The 16789-nt window shown below is 38.5% G+C and overlaps 1 protein-coding gene across 4 annotated transcripts in view; it reads right to left on the minus strand.

Annotated features, from left to right (window-relative positions):
- Window positions 1-7398: 7398 nt before the first annotated feature.
- grin1b (glutamate receptor, ionotropic, N-methyl D-aspartate 1b) overlaps window positions 7399-16789 on the minus strand; it is a 46580-nt gene continuing 37189 nt past the window's right edge. For 2 of the 4 annotated variants that reach the window (XM_044025755.1, XM_044025754.1), the window contains 2 exons: window positions 11396-11503; window positions 7399-8397 (listed from right to left, as the gene is read on the minus strand). In XM_044025755.1, coding sequence (XP_043881690.1) covers window positions 8332-8397; window positions 11396-11503 — 174 coding nt within the window. In that variant the 3' untranslated portion in view covers window positions 7399-8331. The remainder of the gene's footprint in view (window positions 8398-11395; window positions 11504-16789) is intronic. The other 2 variants (XM_044025756.1, XM_044025757.1) reach the window with 1 other exon arrangement.

Here is a 16789-nt window from a genome sequence, read left to right on the forward strand (position 1 = left end):
TACCAAAATAAAACCAGACACATCCACTAAAACCCTTCAAAATAAAATAACGTATTGTTCTCCCTTTTTATAACAAATTGGCTGTTGCATAGTTTACACCAGGGTGTCAAACTCATTTTTGTTCAGGGGCCACATACAGGACAATTTGATCTCAAGTGGGCCGTACCAGTAAAAATAGTAAAATAATAGCATAATAACCTATGAACAACAAGAACTCCTTTGGTTTTTCTCCTTTGTTTTACATTTAATGAAGGATATTTTTACAAAACATGAAATTTGTGCAATTTCAACAATATCATGCCTAAACTTATTATTTACACATCACATCTGGATCTATGAAGGCACAAACATTTAGTCACTGGTATCTGGAAGTGAAAAATATTGTATTTGACATTACGTTTAGATTGTAATCGTAGTGTGAAATTTTAACAAATTCATCCTATGGGCCGGATTGAACCCTCTGGCGGGCCGGTTCTGGCCCCAGGCCGTATGTTTGACACCCCTGGTTTACACAGTACATTAGCAAGTTTTGAAAGAGGTCTTCACTTAATGAGAGTGAGCTTAGTTGTAGTGCATCGTGTACATATAGTTGCATGTAGAAAGTTCTACTTTGTGGTTGTAATTCTTAGTCATCCACTTGTTTTGAACCATATAACAATGGACATAGTTTACCAGTCTGATAAGTGAAGCACAGGAAGTAAAACAGAAGTAGCAGTTAGCCACCAGAACTAAATGAACTTGATTTGAATGTCTATCAAACAATCCAATCCAAATGTATTTTTATAGCACATTTAATAACAGTTAACCAAAGAGCTGTAAATCTCGTAAATGCATAAAACAGACAGTATATGAAATGTAAACTAAAAAACGGTCATAATTTAATCAGAAAAGTGTATTATAAATAATTAATTAAGTTATCGACAACAAATCCACAAGTGGTCAGCTTTGAGATCTGAAGTCAGTCATGATTGGTCGAAACTGTTGCCAATCATGACGCAGTACAGCAAGCAGACTGATTCAATTTCTTTTACGCAGACAGGCAGGTACACACACGTAGGCTACACAAGCACGCAGTCAGAAACACACTGGAATGACACAACAACATTTCTGTCCTCTGGGGGGGACAGAAATTTAAGTCCACTTTAATACATTAATATAGTTACTATACTATGCAGTACTGGTTTAAACCAGTGACTGCTTAAAGTTAAAGAAAACTTTTAGCTGCTTTAGTCAAAGAAGGGACATTTTACAAGAATGATAGTTAAAAATGCAGAGAAGGCTTTCACCTTATTGTGAAGGCAGAACTTATATTTCCTGTCTTCTTGTGTCTAACCTGATGGTGATCAGTGCAGCAGCTGGCCCGCTGCTTTCCCCTCCCCCATCAGACCTGACAGCTGTTAAACTCATCATTAGAAGAGGAGTAGTTGTCTGGACAGGTTACCAGCGTCCTCCAGGTGATTCCAGGATTCCTCCACGGAGTCCTCTTTTTTGCCACAATTTGACGTCCTTGAAGGAGGTCAAGGTTCTGAGAAGTTGTCCCCAGACTCAACAAGTAAAGGAATTTAAGGTTCAAAAGGTTCCCTCAAAGAACTTTGCAGGGTACTTGAAAAAGAAATGTTATTCTTAAAGTCTTACCCTGTAAGAGTTTCAAAGGCTCTTAACGGTCTGAGTGTTCCTCACCTAAAGGATTCCTTTGGGGTATGGACAATTTCCATTGTTTGTTAAAGCGTTTATGAAGGTGTTGGAGAATCGTTGAGGTTCCAGGGTACCTTTCTCAGAAATATGTTTCCTGCCTGGGTCTTTGAAAAATTCCAGAATGGGAGCCCCTGCTGCTGAGCCAGGGTAAACCTGTGTATGGTGTGTTTGGTAAAGCTTTTACTGGAGAAAAATGAGATTTTTTTAAGTCATCGCAGACTCTTCTCTACACTCTTAGTCTGTTTCCATGTAAAGATATTGCTTCATCGCTTTTATAGTTTCAGAGTAAAAAAATGTCGCGGCCATCTGGTGACAGAAATAGAGCTGTAATGTAGGGTTTGTGGCTCCTGCTCTTCCTCTCTGTACTTTTCCCTGACATGACTAACAACATGTCTGATGTCTGATACGCACTATTTTGTGCTATGTGTGTGTGTGTGTGTGTGCGTGCGTGTGTGTGTGCGCGCGTGCAAATGAACCTAGTTTTTACCTGCAAGTAGCAGCAGCAACTGAACATCCATTAGAGTGGAGATAACATTTACCAATGTGATAATAAACAGTGACACATATTGGCATATACTTAATGTATTAGGTGAGCCTTTTCTTTGTGTCTATCCTGGTGGATATGTTTTAAGTGAGCACCTCCCTGTCTCAGGCCAGTTGTCTATATGTCAGTACTGGATGCGACCACTAAATAAAACGGTTACCTACCCTTCAACAGGTAAGGTTAACAAGTAAGTTTCCAGTTGAGTCAACATACTTTTAGTTCTGATCAGTAAAATTCTAGAAAATCGATCAATAACAACACCAGTTCGTAATTATTTTTCATTTGAAATCCAAAATCACAAATGAATAGGTATATAGCCTACCCGCGAGAGGGGCTCAGATGTTGGAGCTTTACAGGACACTGTAGAGGAGCAAGACCACCAGCAGGGGGACACCATGGGACAAGGAGTGGAGGTGATGGATCATATGACTCCACATCTGTTCTTAAGTGATAAACACGTCCTGGAGAGGTCCTGAAGAAGGACTGGTTGAACATAGTGACATGGACTCATAACCTGCAACTAAGTCATGCACTTCTGTTTCCACCAACCCTTTAATTCAACATGGACAATTCAGAGTCACAAATGTCATACTCTGTTACGAGTAGAAGCTCTGCAGCCAAGGAAAAAGGAGTACTGAAATATAAGAGAATACATCAACCTGGAGGCGTGTGATCTTTCTGTGCTAATATTAATGATGCATTCACATGTGCATGCAAGTTTTTAACATTGAAGCTATAACATGACATACTTTCCGTAAATTATTAATCTGCCAATTAGTTTCTCTGCAAATTCAAACAATGATTTTGAAACTTGTTTGTATCAAGAATTCAAACCAACATTGTTTTTCATCGTTTTTCACTGAATCTCACTGTTTATCTAAGGTGCAACAAACAGGGAGGAAGAGGAGTTGAGGAGGAATGAGTTGAACAATGGGACCAGAATCAAAAGGCTTTGATGTATTCTTAAACTTCTTTTCCTCGCCCTCCTCTCACGCATCTCCACTTCATTATCATTTCTAAAAATACCATGTGGCTACCACAGTAACAGACTGATGGGCTTCAGTGTTGCCATGCCAACCACAGACAGGAGGAGGCGGAATCTGAGGAACCAGCTGCTGCACCAGATTGATGACACATAAATTACATGGAAATGTATTTATGTAACAATAATAATAATAATAATAATAGTAATAGTAATAATAGTGGTGCTAAACAGGCGCTGTGTCCCTTTTAGAGCATCAGTGTGCGAAGAGCTGACACTCGTACGTTTACATGCACAGTTTAATCGTTGGTTGTAGAGGGACTAAGACAGGCAATCAGACAACTTGCAGAGCCTGAGTATACATGCGACGGAAATAATCAATTTATTATCTTTTGGCTGTGTACGCCTGACTCCGCCTCCATAGGTGGCGCTGTATCTCTTTAGAAGCTAATACGTATTGAATCAGTTTCCTGTTGACCTTTACCTTTTTCTTCACAGAAAAACAGCAAATGGCGAGATGAATCGTGGTTCTGTATGTTTAGTACCTGCTATCTCGTCTCTTTGTCAGTCCATGAAAGGGTCTCTCACAAACTGACAGTGTATTCACAAGTATAGTTGTTATCCAAGCCTAGCAGTTAGCTTAGTGGTGATGGCTAATTGCTCTCCTTTGTTCTCCCCCGCTGTGCGTGTGTGTTGGCGATGAGCCTGACATCCATAATGTCCTATGTGAGCTGAATATTCACTGTCACCGTATTTACTTGTGTGCAGTCTAATCTGCCAATCTGAATCAGGTGTGTGGAATCTGCATTCAGTGGTTACTACTTAAAAATACACTACAAAGGCACCACAGGCACACTTTCCAAACTATGGCAAAGACTGTAGTTCATGTTGCTGGAATACCTTCACCGACAGTGTCTCAAGGTTTAGCTGAAAACCGTGAGGCATAAAGAAGGCTCAATCACATTGTAAAAAAACAAAACCTTTTTTTTTTTTCATTTTCAAGAAAACGTTGACCAGATTAACATTTGTGAGGTGATCGCACAGAGGAACAGTGAGAATATAATAAAATGCATGTTGTCATTGTGGGGATTATAGAGAGAGAGAGAGAGAGAGAGAGAGAGTTTCATATTGAGTTTAATGACAACGACTCAGCAGAAATCTAAACATCAGACTCAGTTTGAATCTTTATGTTTGATGAGAAACAGCAGAAGCTCAGAGTTGAGTGGCTACATGTTGTCACAGAGGAACAAACCTCCAGATGAACAAACACAAACTTAATTGAGCTAAATTATATAAAACAGTTTGTGTCAACTCTGGCAGAGGTCAAGGGAGGGAACTTATTTGTCTACAGTTTCAGTGTTCACAAGAGATATAAGTGAAAAATGACATCACATATGTACTGTATGTACAGACAGTTTTAACAGTTTAACCTCTGACTTAAGATGACTTTATACATGAACAAAACAAACTGCTCTATCATCATCATCATCATCATCATCTGTACACCAGCATTAAAAATAAATTATTATAATAAAAAACTGTGACATCATCAAAAGGCGTCAGCCTGAGCTGCAGAAACAGATTCACTTTAAAAACCTAAAATCTACAAAGTGAAACTATTTTAAAACTCAATGTTCCCAGATACAATTTTACATTTTTTCATTAAAATCTCTGTCTTTAAATTTTACTCTAAACATGTTGAGTCCTCAATCTACATCCAATCATAAAGCTATCAGGAAAATGTAACTTCCTCTTCACTGTGATGATCAGTTAACAACCGCCTCATGACACCAGAGGAAGGATGCACATTCTCCTCACATTTCATAGTGTGTTTTTTAGAAATGAGGACTCAAATAATCTGACTTGTTTCACTGGGATTTTAGCATAACTAGTCATGATTTTATCATATAAAACCAGATGGTAAAAATAAATATGAAAATGTCATACACTGAAATAATAATAAAGGTTCCTTTACTTTCAGCTCCTCTGTCTTTGACCAACAAGCTTCAGTGAAACATCAAACATCAGTTTTGAACTGATTAATCACTAAATAAATAATGCTTTATTATTCATGTTCCAGTAACATGAAATGACATCACTCTTACTGTGAAACATAAACAGAACGCACAGGAAATATTTCCTGGTTATTGAGGTTTGATGGAAAAAAAAAAAAAGAATCATGGAGCAGCTCAGTGTCAGCACAGGAACATTAAGAACATCACTGAGAACAAACCAGAGGAACTGAGCACATTTACTCAACTGCTGTACGTTTACAACAACATGTTTACCTCACAGGTACGGCCAGCTACGACAACAGTAGTAAATCATTTCCGTTATCATATAATTATAAATATCAATCAACTTTTGACAGAAAATGAAAAATGTTCATGTTTTGGAAAAATCTATTTTAAATAATTAGAGAGATGATTTTGCTTTTACTGGAAAATCGTATCGGATAAGAATTTAAAAAAAGGAAATTATATTTTGTATTGTATTGTATTGTGGATGGGAAAACTAACAAACCTTAGCTTAGCATTTAGCAATATTAGTGTTAACATGTTTAGTCAATCCTGTAACCTGTATCACATCGTTCATTTAACGTACTTAGCACATTTGTCTTTTCAGTAGCTCTTACTGTTCTTCAGACTATAAGAGAATATTATTTGACAAGAAATCACTAGCTTTAGCATTGGGAAAAGACAGAAAAGGAATTCCATATTGGCATGAACCATGCTAATCATTGTAACACTTATCTTATCTGTAGCATTAGCTTAGCCCAGTGATACTAAAACATGTCCATCAATGCTGTGTAATATTAGTTGAGTAATGACCTATCTATGGAAAAGTTGTACTTTGTATTCATTTAGTCCGTCATTGTGCACAATAAAATAACCTCTTCAATGGTCACCATGTTTGTTGACGCCTGATAGTCTGCACTGCCCTCTAGAGGAAGTATTGCGTAAATGTTTATACCAAAGCAAAGACTCACAGAGGTATGTAGGGTTGTGACGGAGATAACGTTTGAACAGACTGACGTAAAAAGGACGTAAAGGTAATATAAATGGGCCTTAACTGGTTCACTGTCATTGGCTTATACTAAATCAGCCAAACTAGCTTTCACTTGCCTTATCTTGTCATTTCTATAATTGATTAACAGATTAAAAGCTTCAGGCAAATCAGTTGTATTGATTGAATGACGGACAACTTCTGTTATTTTCTGCATGAAGATCAGTGTTAGCCTGATTCTCTCAGAATATTTGTTGTTTAGCTTGTTAGCTACAGCTGCTATCGGAGCTACAGCCATTTCAATTATCTGTAAATAAATTGATTAATAATAACAAACGTTTGAGCATACTGTAATCCATCTGTTCCTTTCATTTTATGTCTTCAACTTAAGTTGCAGCAAGTTTTATGCTATTTATATCTTTACGTTACATTCATGTTACTATTTGAATTATTTGATGTCATTTTTGTTTTTTGTTTGTTAAATTCTATGATACCCTTTAAAGATGAAGACTACTGTTAGGTCTCAACATTATGTGCCTTGAAGTAATGTATTGTTGCTGCTGTACAAAAGATGTCAATATAAATTTGTTGGATGTAAAAATTAAAACTCCTCGTTCACTCTGTGTTTTTCTTGTTCTCAATGCAGCTCTCAGCTCTTTGATTATCTCCATTCAAATGTTTATATTTTTTTTTGTTTTTCAACTTTATTGATAGGGTTCATTAAAAATATTTCGTTCTGCAGCGTGAAAACCTTCCAACTTCTGCGGGCCTGTGTGGGCAGGCCTGTGTGGGCAGGCCTGTGAGGAGCTGGGAGGTTTTCACAGGACATCAGTTTCTGTTATTGGCAGTGTTGTGGAGGTAGACAGAGACTGACATCATCAGCAGGGACACAGTGGTAGTAGAGTAGTGACTACATTTCCCAGCATGCTCTGTGAGTAAAGGGGGGTGTCCAGCCTCTGGGTCAGGAAGTAACACTGAAATCAGTTAAATTACTGTATTAACCAATGTTAGGTTGTATTTTTGTTGGCAGATAAATTAATGACTTATTCAGAATGATCTATAAATGTAAGTTTTTAGGTCAAACAGTCCTCTGGGAAATACAATTTTAAAGTTTAGGATAATGGAAATATTATATGCGGTATCTATATTCATGTATATACATATATATATGTATGTATATATATATATATATATATATATATATATATACATACATACATGCTTGAATAACTTTAGCATAAACAGTCTGGTCCATTATTACTTCAGCCCACGGAGTGGGAGTGAAGTATTGTTTTTAGTGGCTCTGTGTGTGTTTCCGTATTTGCCAGTGTGACCAACAGAGGCTTGTTGCGTGAATGGGGTGTTTTGTTTGATATCTGTGGCTCCATGGAATAGAAAAGCTTCCTGTCACAGAGGCTTGAACTGCCTACCACACTTTGATCAGTGAGAGGTTTCTTAAACAACAGTGTCCTGATTGACAATATCCACATTTGTCCATGTCATCAGATTACCGGTCACAGGATTCCTGATCAACAGGTTACTAACACAGGTTCCTTATTGATGGGTTCCCAAACAACAGGGTAGTTCCTGATCATCAGGTCTACAGCTGAATTAAGACCTGATAAATGGGAAACAATTCCCAATTATCAGGTCCTAATTGAGTCCCTGATTGATCATTTCCCAATTGACAGGTTCCATGTTGATCAACAAGGAGGTTTCTAACCATCAGTCCATCAATTAATAAATGACAGTTCTGGTTTGATAATTCAGTGCAGTCACTGAGTGCGACAGTGCTATCTGTATAACATCACAGACACGTACCAAAATAAAAGCAGTCTAAGACAGTTTCTTTCAAAATAAAACACTTGTTTTTGGAGGAAGCTTACAGCTACAGGCGGGACAAGGCGAGTGTGTGTTTGGTGTTGGTGGAGTGGGATCACAGATGGTGTGTGTGTGTGTGTGTGTGTCAGATGCCTTCCAAACACCACCATCTCCTTCCTGTCTCAGAGGATGCTGTATCTGTCCATCTGTGTGTTTATATAGTGTGTGTGTGTGTGTGCGTGTGTGGCTCAGCAGCAGCAGTGAAGCTTGCTCACTCTCTCTCTCAGACCACAGTGCTGACGGAGGGATCTGATAGGTTGAGCTGGCCAGTGATGTCAGTCGGGTACGGCTACAGGTGGAGGAAGACAAACAGAAAAAAAAGCGAAGGACACGCACACATTAATTCATTTAACACACACATCAGCTGCCTACACTGCAAGACACCTGTTCCACTGGGTTATCTCTGGTTCTTAACCCTGTTCTGTTTCGGACTCATGGTGTTGCCCAGTCAACCGCTCTATTTCCACCATGGAACGCCTTTTACATGAAGTGACGCAGTGGATCACATATTCTTTATTTTACTATAGATACTCAGGACAGGACACATCCACTGATGATGTCAATTATAATTTTGTCTGACCATTTTGATCCATACATGAAATTCTTTGAGGTTAATCTTGTGGTTTGAGTCATGAGAGCTCATCCAGTTTCATGACCTCAGCACTTCTACAGCTTTTATATGTTTGACATCAAAAGCAGTAGAGAAATATTAGGCAGCTGGTGTAAAACTTTTTCTTTTCCATCAGAACTAACGTGCCATGACAGAAACCTAAAAACTGATCTTCTCTACAGTCAGTTAAAGATTAAAAATGTCTGTGCCCCAGGAAATGTCAGTGAAATGATTAAAATGTATTATATTGCCATAGCTACGGTTGTTATTGTTATTGAAAATGTTCTTGTCCAAGAGTTCTGTTTGGACCAAAGACCATATGGATGTAGTCTCTTGGTTTGCCACAAACCACATAATCAGTACACATTCTTCTGAGGAGTTAATAATCTTCTTTAATAGAACATGATGTCAGTTTAATAAATTCTGTTCCCATTTACGGGAGAAAAGTATGAGTGGACACCAGTGTGATTGACAGCTGGGTGCCTGGTTGCAGGTGACACCTGTGAACTTCCATGTGCCAAACAAACAAGTGTTTGAGCTTAAATGCATAAATGTGATTTGTTTGACTGGGGCCTGTGCTGAAATATTTGCATAATGTGAGTTAATTAGCTGCTTGTGCTGTCACTAAACAAGTTGAACATTCCTAAACTAAGCAGCAGGTCCACAACGTAGTTCAGCCCAATTCAAAGGTACAGGGCAACATTTCCGTCTCCACTTCATAAGTGTGAGTGCAGCGTAAGAAAAATGATTAGCTCTCTACATACAACATCTCTATTATTTATGTTCATGCTGTTTTTCCACAGTATTTTTTTTCTTTAAAAAGGACACTTGATGTTTTCCTTCCTCATTCTGCTGCTGCTGAATTAAACATCATGCTCCGTCATGTAATCTGAACTCAGATCAGCTCAGCTACAAGACACATTAAACTTTCATGTGTCTGCTCTGAGCAGCAGCAGCAGAGCAAGGCAGCACAGCGATGGCTCAACAGTTCAGATCTCAATAGTAAATCTGCAGATTGATCCTTGTCATCATTAACTGTCTGCACTGGACAATATACTTTTATTTGTGTTGGTTTCTTTTTGTTGTACCCACTCACTCACGTTCGAGTATGAGCTGCAACAACAGACAGTGAATGTCTGATCTTTAGTTTGATTTTAATCTGTAACTCCCACTGGTTGGTTACCATAGAAACACAAGAGATCCCCATCTATTAGGGTAAGTATTAGTTATGTCATTGCATTTGTCTTAAGTTTGTGTCCACTCTGATTTAAACCAATGTCACACACATATTTGGCTTTTTAAGAAAGAAAAGCGTGAGCAGAAAGTAATTGCGAGCTGACGTGTTTTCAGACTACAGGTCAGTCATGCTTGCAGAGGAGGACAGAGGCAGTGTGTGTGTAGAAACAGCATGTAGAGTCCAGACACCATTCAAATCCACTGAGATAGAAGAAAAACACTCATATAGAAAATAAAGAGAGATGATCACAAAGAGAAATGAGCCACAGTCTGATTTCCCTTACCCCTCCCACACAACCCAATGTATTTCCACCAAAATCTATATGTTACTCATCGTTGAACCTGAGCTGCAGCAGAAAATAAACCATTTAATGGTGATTACAGACAGTGCCCTTTTTAAACTCCCTTACATGGAATAGACAGTGTATCTGGAGAGACTAGGGAAACAGAAGACACATTTCAAATCCCTGAGTTGTCAGAAGCAGCAGTCTTAAACACACTGTTAAAGAAAACGTATTTTACAGGATGAATACGACGACAAAATGAGTCAGAGTGTCTTGACAGAGAAGACACAAACCTTGTCTTCTACTCTGTGACACAAATGGTATTTTCTATTCCAAACTGAAGCTGAAAAAGACAAGAGTGAAGCAGGACACTTCCACAGACGTCAACAAGGATGATGGAAGTCATCGAGCTGAATCCTGTAAATCCTGTAACAACAGATGTTTATTTTCTCAGGGAGAAGAAGCAGCAGCTCCTCAAACTGTCACCTGGACAAGATGTTGGGGACAAGAAGAGTTAAACAAAAGAAACAAGTCTCCACCAACCGACCACTGAGGGCAAGATCCAAGGGTTAGTGTGTCTGAGAATTGTGTGCGATATTTTGGGCATCGAAAGTGAGATGAAGGGACAGAGACAGGAGAGGACAGGGTGGAAAAAAAGACCAGACAGGGAGGACTCAAAGACAGTAGACGTGACAACAACAGACAAAGAGTTGGGATGAGAGAACAAAAGGTCCACAGAAGAAAAGAGACCACACAGTCTGACCCTCTTCACTTCTCCTTTGCAAGAGGACGACATGAATCGTGTGAAAAATATAACCCTGACACAACAAATGTCTAAACCTCCAACAAGACGAACCCTAACCTGACTGGACGGACGCATCTGTGCCCAAAATCTGTCGACTTGTCTGTCTTTACTGGGAAACATGAGCTGATGGATGTGAAAAGATGACTGACAGACGGATGGCCGAGAGAATTCTGCAAGGAGATGATGGAGGAGGAGAGGAGAGGAGGGGAGACAGAGCGAAGAGGCTAAGTAAAGTGAAGGAATAGGGAGATAAACAGAAGAACAGATGAAGAAAGATGAAGAGGAAAAATGAATATGATGGATAGAGGTGGAGGAAGAAGAGGAGGAGGGTGGGTGGTCTTCATCTCCTTACCGTGGTGTCCCCGGAGCCCCTACGGCGTTTGAGGTCGGAGGTCGAAGTGATGGACCTAAAAGAGGTTTTCAGTTTTGGCTCGGGCTCTGCTCTACCACTTTTTCTATCCTAAAATAAATGATACGATAGGTGCACACACACATTAACACGCAGCAGAGACACTCTTCTCACTGATACTCACTGTTAATCACCTACACTAACTCATACTAATACTGGCCAATAATCTCAGTGTTCACTGAAACTAACTAGTACATATACTCGCTAATGAACAATAACACTCACTCATAATTAGCTTGCTATAATAACCGCTGAGCTCACGGATACTCACTCTTATTGCTAATATTCCCTAACAATCACTTTGCTCAATAATATTCACTGATACTAATACTCACTAACACTTTCCAATTGAAATACTTGTTAGTTATATTATTTAATACTCAATAATATTAGTTAATATTCAGCAATAGTTATAACTCAGAAATATGTAATAGTCTTTCACTGATACTAATTCTGTCTCAAACTCAGAAATATTCCCTGGTATACTCACTAACACTGTCCAACACTCAGATATAATCACAGCCTTTTTCATTTATCCTTGCTATAGAGTGTTTGTATTGTAATGTAATGTAATGTAATGTAATATACTAGGTGTGTGTGTGACGACAATGCAGCTGGACTACCATGTGCAAGCAATGCAATGTATTGCAGTAGTATACAACTGTATTATATGCATGTATTCCAACAGACAGTAGTGAAAATACTAACAGACTCGTACAGTGGCATAGAAAAGCTCAGTAAAGTAACTATATACTGTATTCTACAGTGAAATATTTTAAAGTCCAGCATAGTGTATAGTATATGTATAGTGTATAAATATTATAGTAAAGTGTTCTACTGTGTACCCTGCACATGTGTGTGAGATGTTTGTTATTCCTGTCCATGTATGTTGAAGTGTGTGAGTCCTGTAGAAACATGTTGAGAAGTGTGTTGACATGTGTATGTGTCCTGTACATGTGTGTTGACATGTGTATGTGTCCTGTACATGTGTGTTGACATGTGTATGTGTCCTGTACATGTGTGTTGACATGTTCCAGTGAAGCTGGTTCCTGTTTAGGATGAAGTAATGCTTCAGTAAAACAAAGAGCTTCACTCTGTTTTACTGTCCACAGCCACAAACACACAGCAGGTAAATCAACAACAATCAACATGAGGCTCAAACACATAAACACAAATTAAACTAAATACAGCAAAGGAAACACACCCTGGAACACGGGGGAAGGGAAACAGATTAGGGGTAACAAAGATGGCAGATGAGACAATGTTCAACCTGATCACATCAGATCATTATACCAACACTGTGCTGTTATAATGTCAACTGTGTGTTTGGGTGTGTGTGCGCGCGCGCGCGTGTGTGTGTGTGTGTGTGTGTGTGTATAAACGAAAATGAGAAAACACAAAAGGGAGGGGTAGCAGCACGTGGATGATGATCACATGGTGTTTGATTTGAAACATCATATTCATTTTGACCTTTGACCCATGACAGTTGAAGCTAGAGCTGGGTATCAGACTGAAACCATATAGTCATTATAGTTTCAACATTTACGTTCAAACTGATTGTTCCTTTTTATGTTTTTAACACTGACGACTTGCCTCATATGTTTAGAATCACTCATATTTTTCTTTTTGTCATTAAACCACATGTTCAAAAATGAAGAATTAAAACATGTCCATTGCTACATTAGCATTCCCCTCCCTGCTTCCAACATCACCTCATTACCTCACTATTTTGATAAAGGGAGCGTTTATTCGCTGACCTCACAAGCTAAGAGGAGTGCCGCTTTGTGAAGGTCTGACTCGTGACGGGATAAATTGTTGTGGGATACTGGAAGAGTTTCTCTGAGATTTACAGTCAGACCCCTGGAACTTGATTTATACTCGGTTACTCAACACTTTTGATAAAAGTTGTCAGGGCTGTCAGTTGAACCGATCAAGACAGCAAGAGAGAGTACATGTATCTGTCCATCAGTAGATGAAACATCTATATTGCACAAGAAAATAGGACTCCCCATGCAATACAATGCTTCAGTGTTTGGCATAAGAGGAACATTGATGAGCAACACTTATATTTGTGCACAACTCTCAAGTCACTAAGCAATCACTAGATCAGTGTTAGCTGATATAGAGCTATTAAACATGTAGTTTATTGACAGCAGCGTAAACTGTGGCTACTGAGTTAGGGCCCAGGTCTGCCTCCGGTCGACTAAGAAATAATTGGACTATGAATTGCATTATCCAGGTACGTTAGTCCAACTAAGACTAGCTCGATTTCAGACGGACTAACATGTTTACTTGACATTAAGAAAATTATTGGCTTAGTCCGACTGAAATTGGATTTTTAACATGCATGTAAACGCACTGAAGGATAATGCTTTACATATTTACTTGAAACATAATGCATCTGCTCTGGACATAAAACAACGTTCATTCTGATCATTCTGATCATTCTGGACTGAGTAAGTCAGGGATTCCAAAACTAAACTCAAAATCTCAGTACCAGACCCACGACAGCTGTGACAATCACTGCTTGAATCTGAACATGAGATTTGATCACAAGAAAAAAAAAATTGAGATAATCACCAGGAGAAAAGCTTAAAATATCCCAAAATACCCAGCTCTAGTTTGAATTCATTAAAACTGTTAACACATTCACTTTAAAGTTTAAAACAAACAATCAATAAAACGACCATAAAAAAAGACCATAATAACAGCCTGAGACCCATCACACTGGTGAATATCGGCCCTGCATGGTGAGAAGGACCACAAACTTACTTTAGGGCCCAATCAGAATATGTAATGGCGTGTTTCCACTAGCACTGCTTGGCTCACCTCGGCACGGCACGGCTATTTCGCCTTTCCATTAGCGATAGTACCTGGTACTTATTTTAGTACCTGCTCAGGCAAGGTTCCAAGCAAGGTTCCAAGCAAGCTCAGCCGATATGTGTGACGTCGCCAGACTGCCGTGCACTTATTGGTCAGAGTGTCGTCACAGGAAGAGACATAAGAATCAAACCGAACATTGCTGAACTGTAGATCAGTTAAAAAGACTTAACAATCCTGAAAACGTGGGTTAATCCTCAACATTTAGCTTCGGAAAAGTCTAAAATCTCATCTGTGTATTTAGTGACAGCACTTCTTAAAGCCTGCGATCACTGTATTCAGTGACTGGGTCATAGAGGAAGTACTGAACAAATCTCTTTAATGAACTGATTCTAATGATTCAGTACATGAAAAATAACTGCTTTACAAGTCACTAGTCAATAAAAACAAAGTCACGGCAGTTTCATGCAGCCGTGCTGTGATGACCCCGCCCACATTGAGGAGGTACTATATTGTAATGGAAAACCAACCAAACCATGTAGAGTCGAGCCGAGGCAGTACTATATAGTGGAAAAACGCCGTAATCCTGTTTCAAGCATTTCTACTTCAATTCAACATTTAAGTCCATTGGAGGAGACGGTTCAGAGGAAGACTTTGATCACAGCATCAGTCAGTACGAGGAAAGTCAAATAAAACCATTCATTCTATTCAGTATGAAACTGTTCCTGTGATTCAGCATTTTGCTCACTACAGTCATCAGTAAAAAGTCCTAAAATATTCAGCGTTGCTAATGTTTCACTGCTAAATATAGTGACTGTAAACCACCTGAACACAGCTGAAGATCTGCACTCACAGTTACAGTTACTGTGCTTGACTTTTCATAGAACACTAAAAATGAACCAACTGTTTCACTAAGAAACCTGTAATGGATTAAGGCAATGCTAAGCGTTCTGGACATTAAACAATGTCCCTAATGTAAGTAGTAAGCAAGTACAACCTGATTTACACTCCATCAATCAACCAACAATTTAGTTTTGCTCGAGTCCCAGATTGCTTCCAATTTATGCCTCAGTCATCTTAATGGTTACCATACGCTTTTCTCCAGCTCTGTTTATCTTGATCATACTAACAGTCACCTTATTTATTTCTATCAATAGTTATGTTGCTACTTTCATTTTATCTTCATCATGGATGGATTTAATTAAGTTGCTGATACAATTGAAGGGTTAAGAGATTCAACACAAGGGGTGTCAGAGGTGATCCGTGAGAGAGCCACAGGGAGATTGTGTTTTTGGTGACAAGAAGTGCTGCATTTTTTTTCCTGTCCAAAATATGTCACTTAACATATACTTTCTTTTAGAAATGGTGCTCATTTTAGCAGCTTACAACAAATAAATACAGTATTACAGTTCAGCTTGTGCATGTTTTGACCGAAAAGACCTGATACTCCAAAATGTTCACACCAGAGCACAATTAGTATATCATCAAAATAAAAGAATGATGAAATCTGTTTGTCCTGTGTGATCACATATTTCTGGTTTCACCTCATGACGTTTCTGTTGATCTGTGTGGACGCTGTGATTTAATCTTCATTTCCTCTCACAGTTCTCTGAGAGCTGAGCGTATTATTTGTGATATTCTCCACCGCCACCCCTTTTGCCTCAAGACAAAGCTGTTTGAATTGCTAATCATCCTCAGATGGCTGTTAGCCTTTAGAAGCTAGCGTTTGAAGTGCTAATTCAGGCAGAGAAGTGATCATTATTAATGTGAGGCCAGCTGCTGACAAGTCAGAAAAACATCTGGAACAATTTTTAACAGAAATAATCTTTGTTTTCTGTTGGCTTATCTCTATCTATCTATATTTCTATGACCATCCTGAAAATGTCTATATTGGAATCTATCTCTGTGGTCATTTGGTATTTTTTTTATCTTCTTTTTGATGCTCCAGTTATCTAATATTCTAATCAAGAAAGAAAACAGCATTTAAATTTACAATAAATGACTTATGTAGTCATCTGTAGTGTTAAACGTAATCTTATGTGTTTTTATTGTATAATTATACATCATTTTATCATATGATGTATGATTTGCCATCTGTTTTCATCAGGTCACTCAGGTTCAAGGTTTTAGTACCACTGTAAATGTGTTTTAATGATGTAGTGCCTTTGCACACACCCTTGTTATTGGTCTATCTGCTGCATGATGTCATTCAGCTCTGCTGCAGCAAAGTCAAAGGACACCAGACACATTTATTGATGGACCTGTGAAACATGCAACCTATTGATGATTTCTTTTCGTCTATTTTGTGACCTCTTTGTTCACACATTTATGTTAAATTATAGCTTCTCTCATTTATCACATTCTAATCTTTATGTTGTGTAAATATATATGGGAATATGCTACACTACCCAGTGTTGAGCTGAGCTCTAACCCAACAACATGGAAATCATTAAACTTTAATATGAAACACTGACACGACTGTGAGATTTTCTGTTTACTGACTGACCTGTGCCACAC

This window comes from Solea senegalensis, linkage group LG5, assembly GCF_019176455.1.
Source record: "Solea senegalensis isolate Sse05_10M linkage group LG5, IFAPA_SoseM_1, whole genome shotgun sequence".
In the NCBI taxonomy this organism is placed as follows: domain Eukaryota; kingdom Metazoa; phylum Chordata; class Actinopteri; order Pleuronectiformes; family Soleidae; genus Solea; species Solea senegalensis.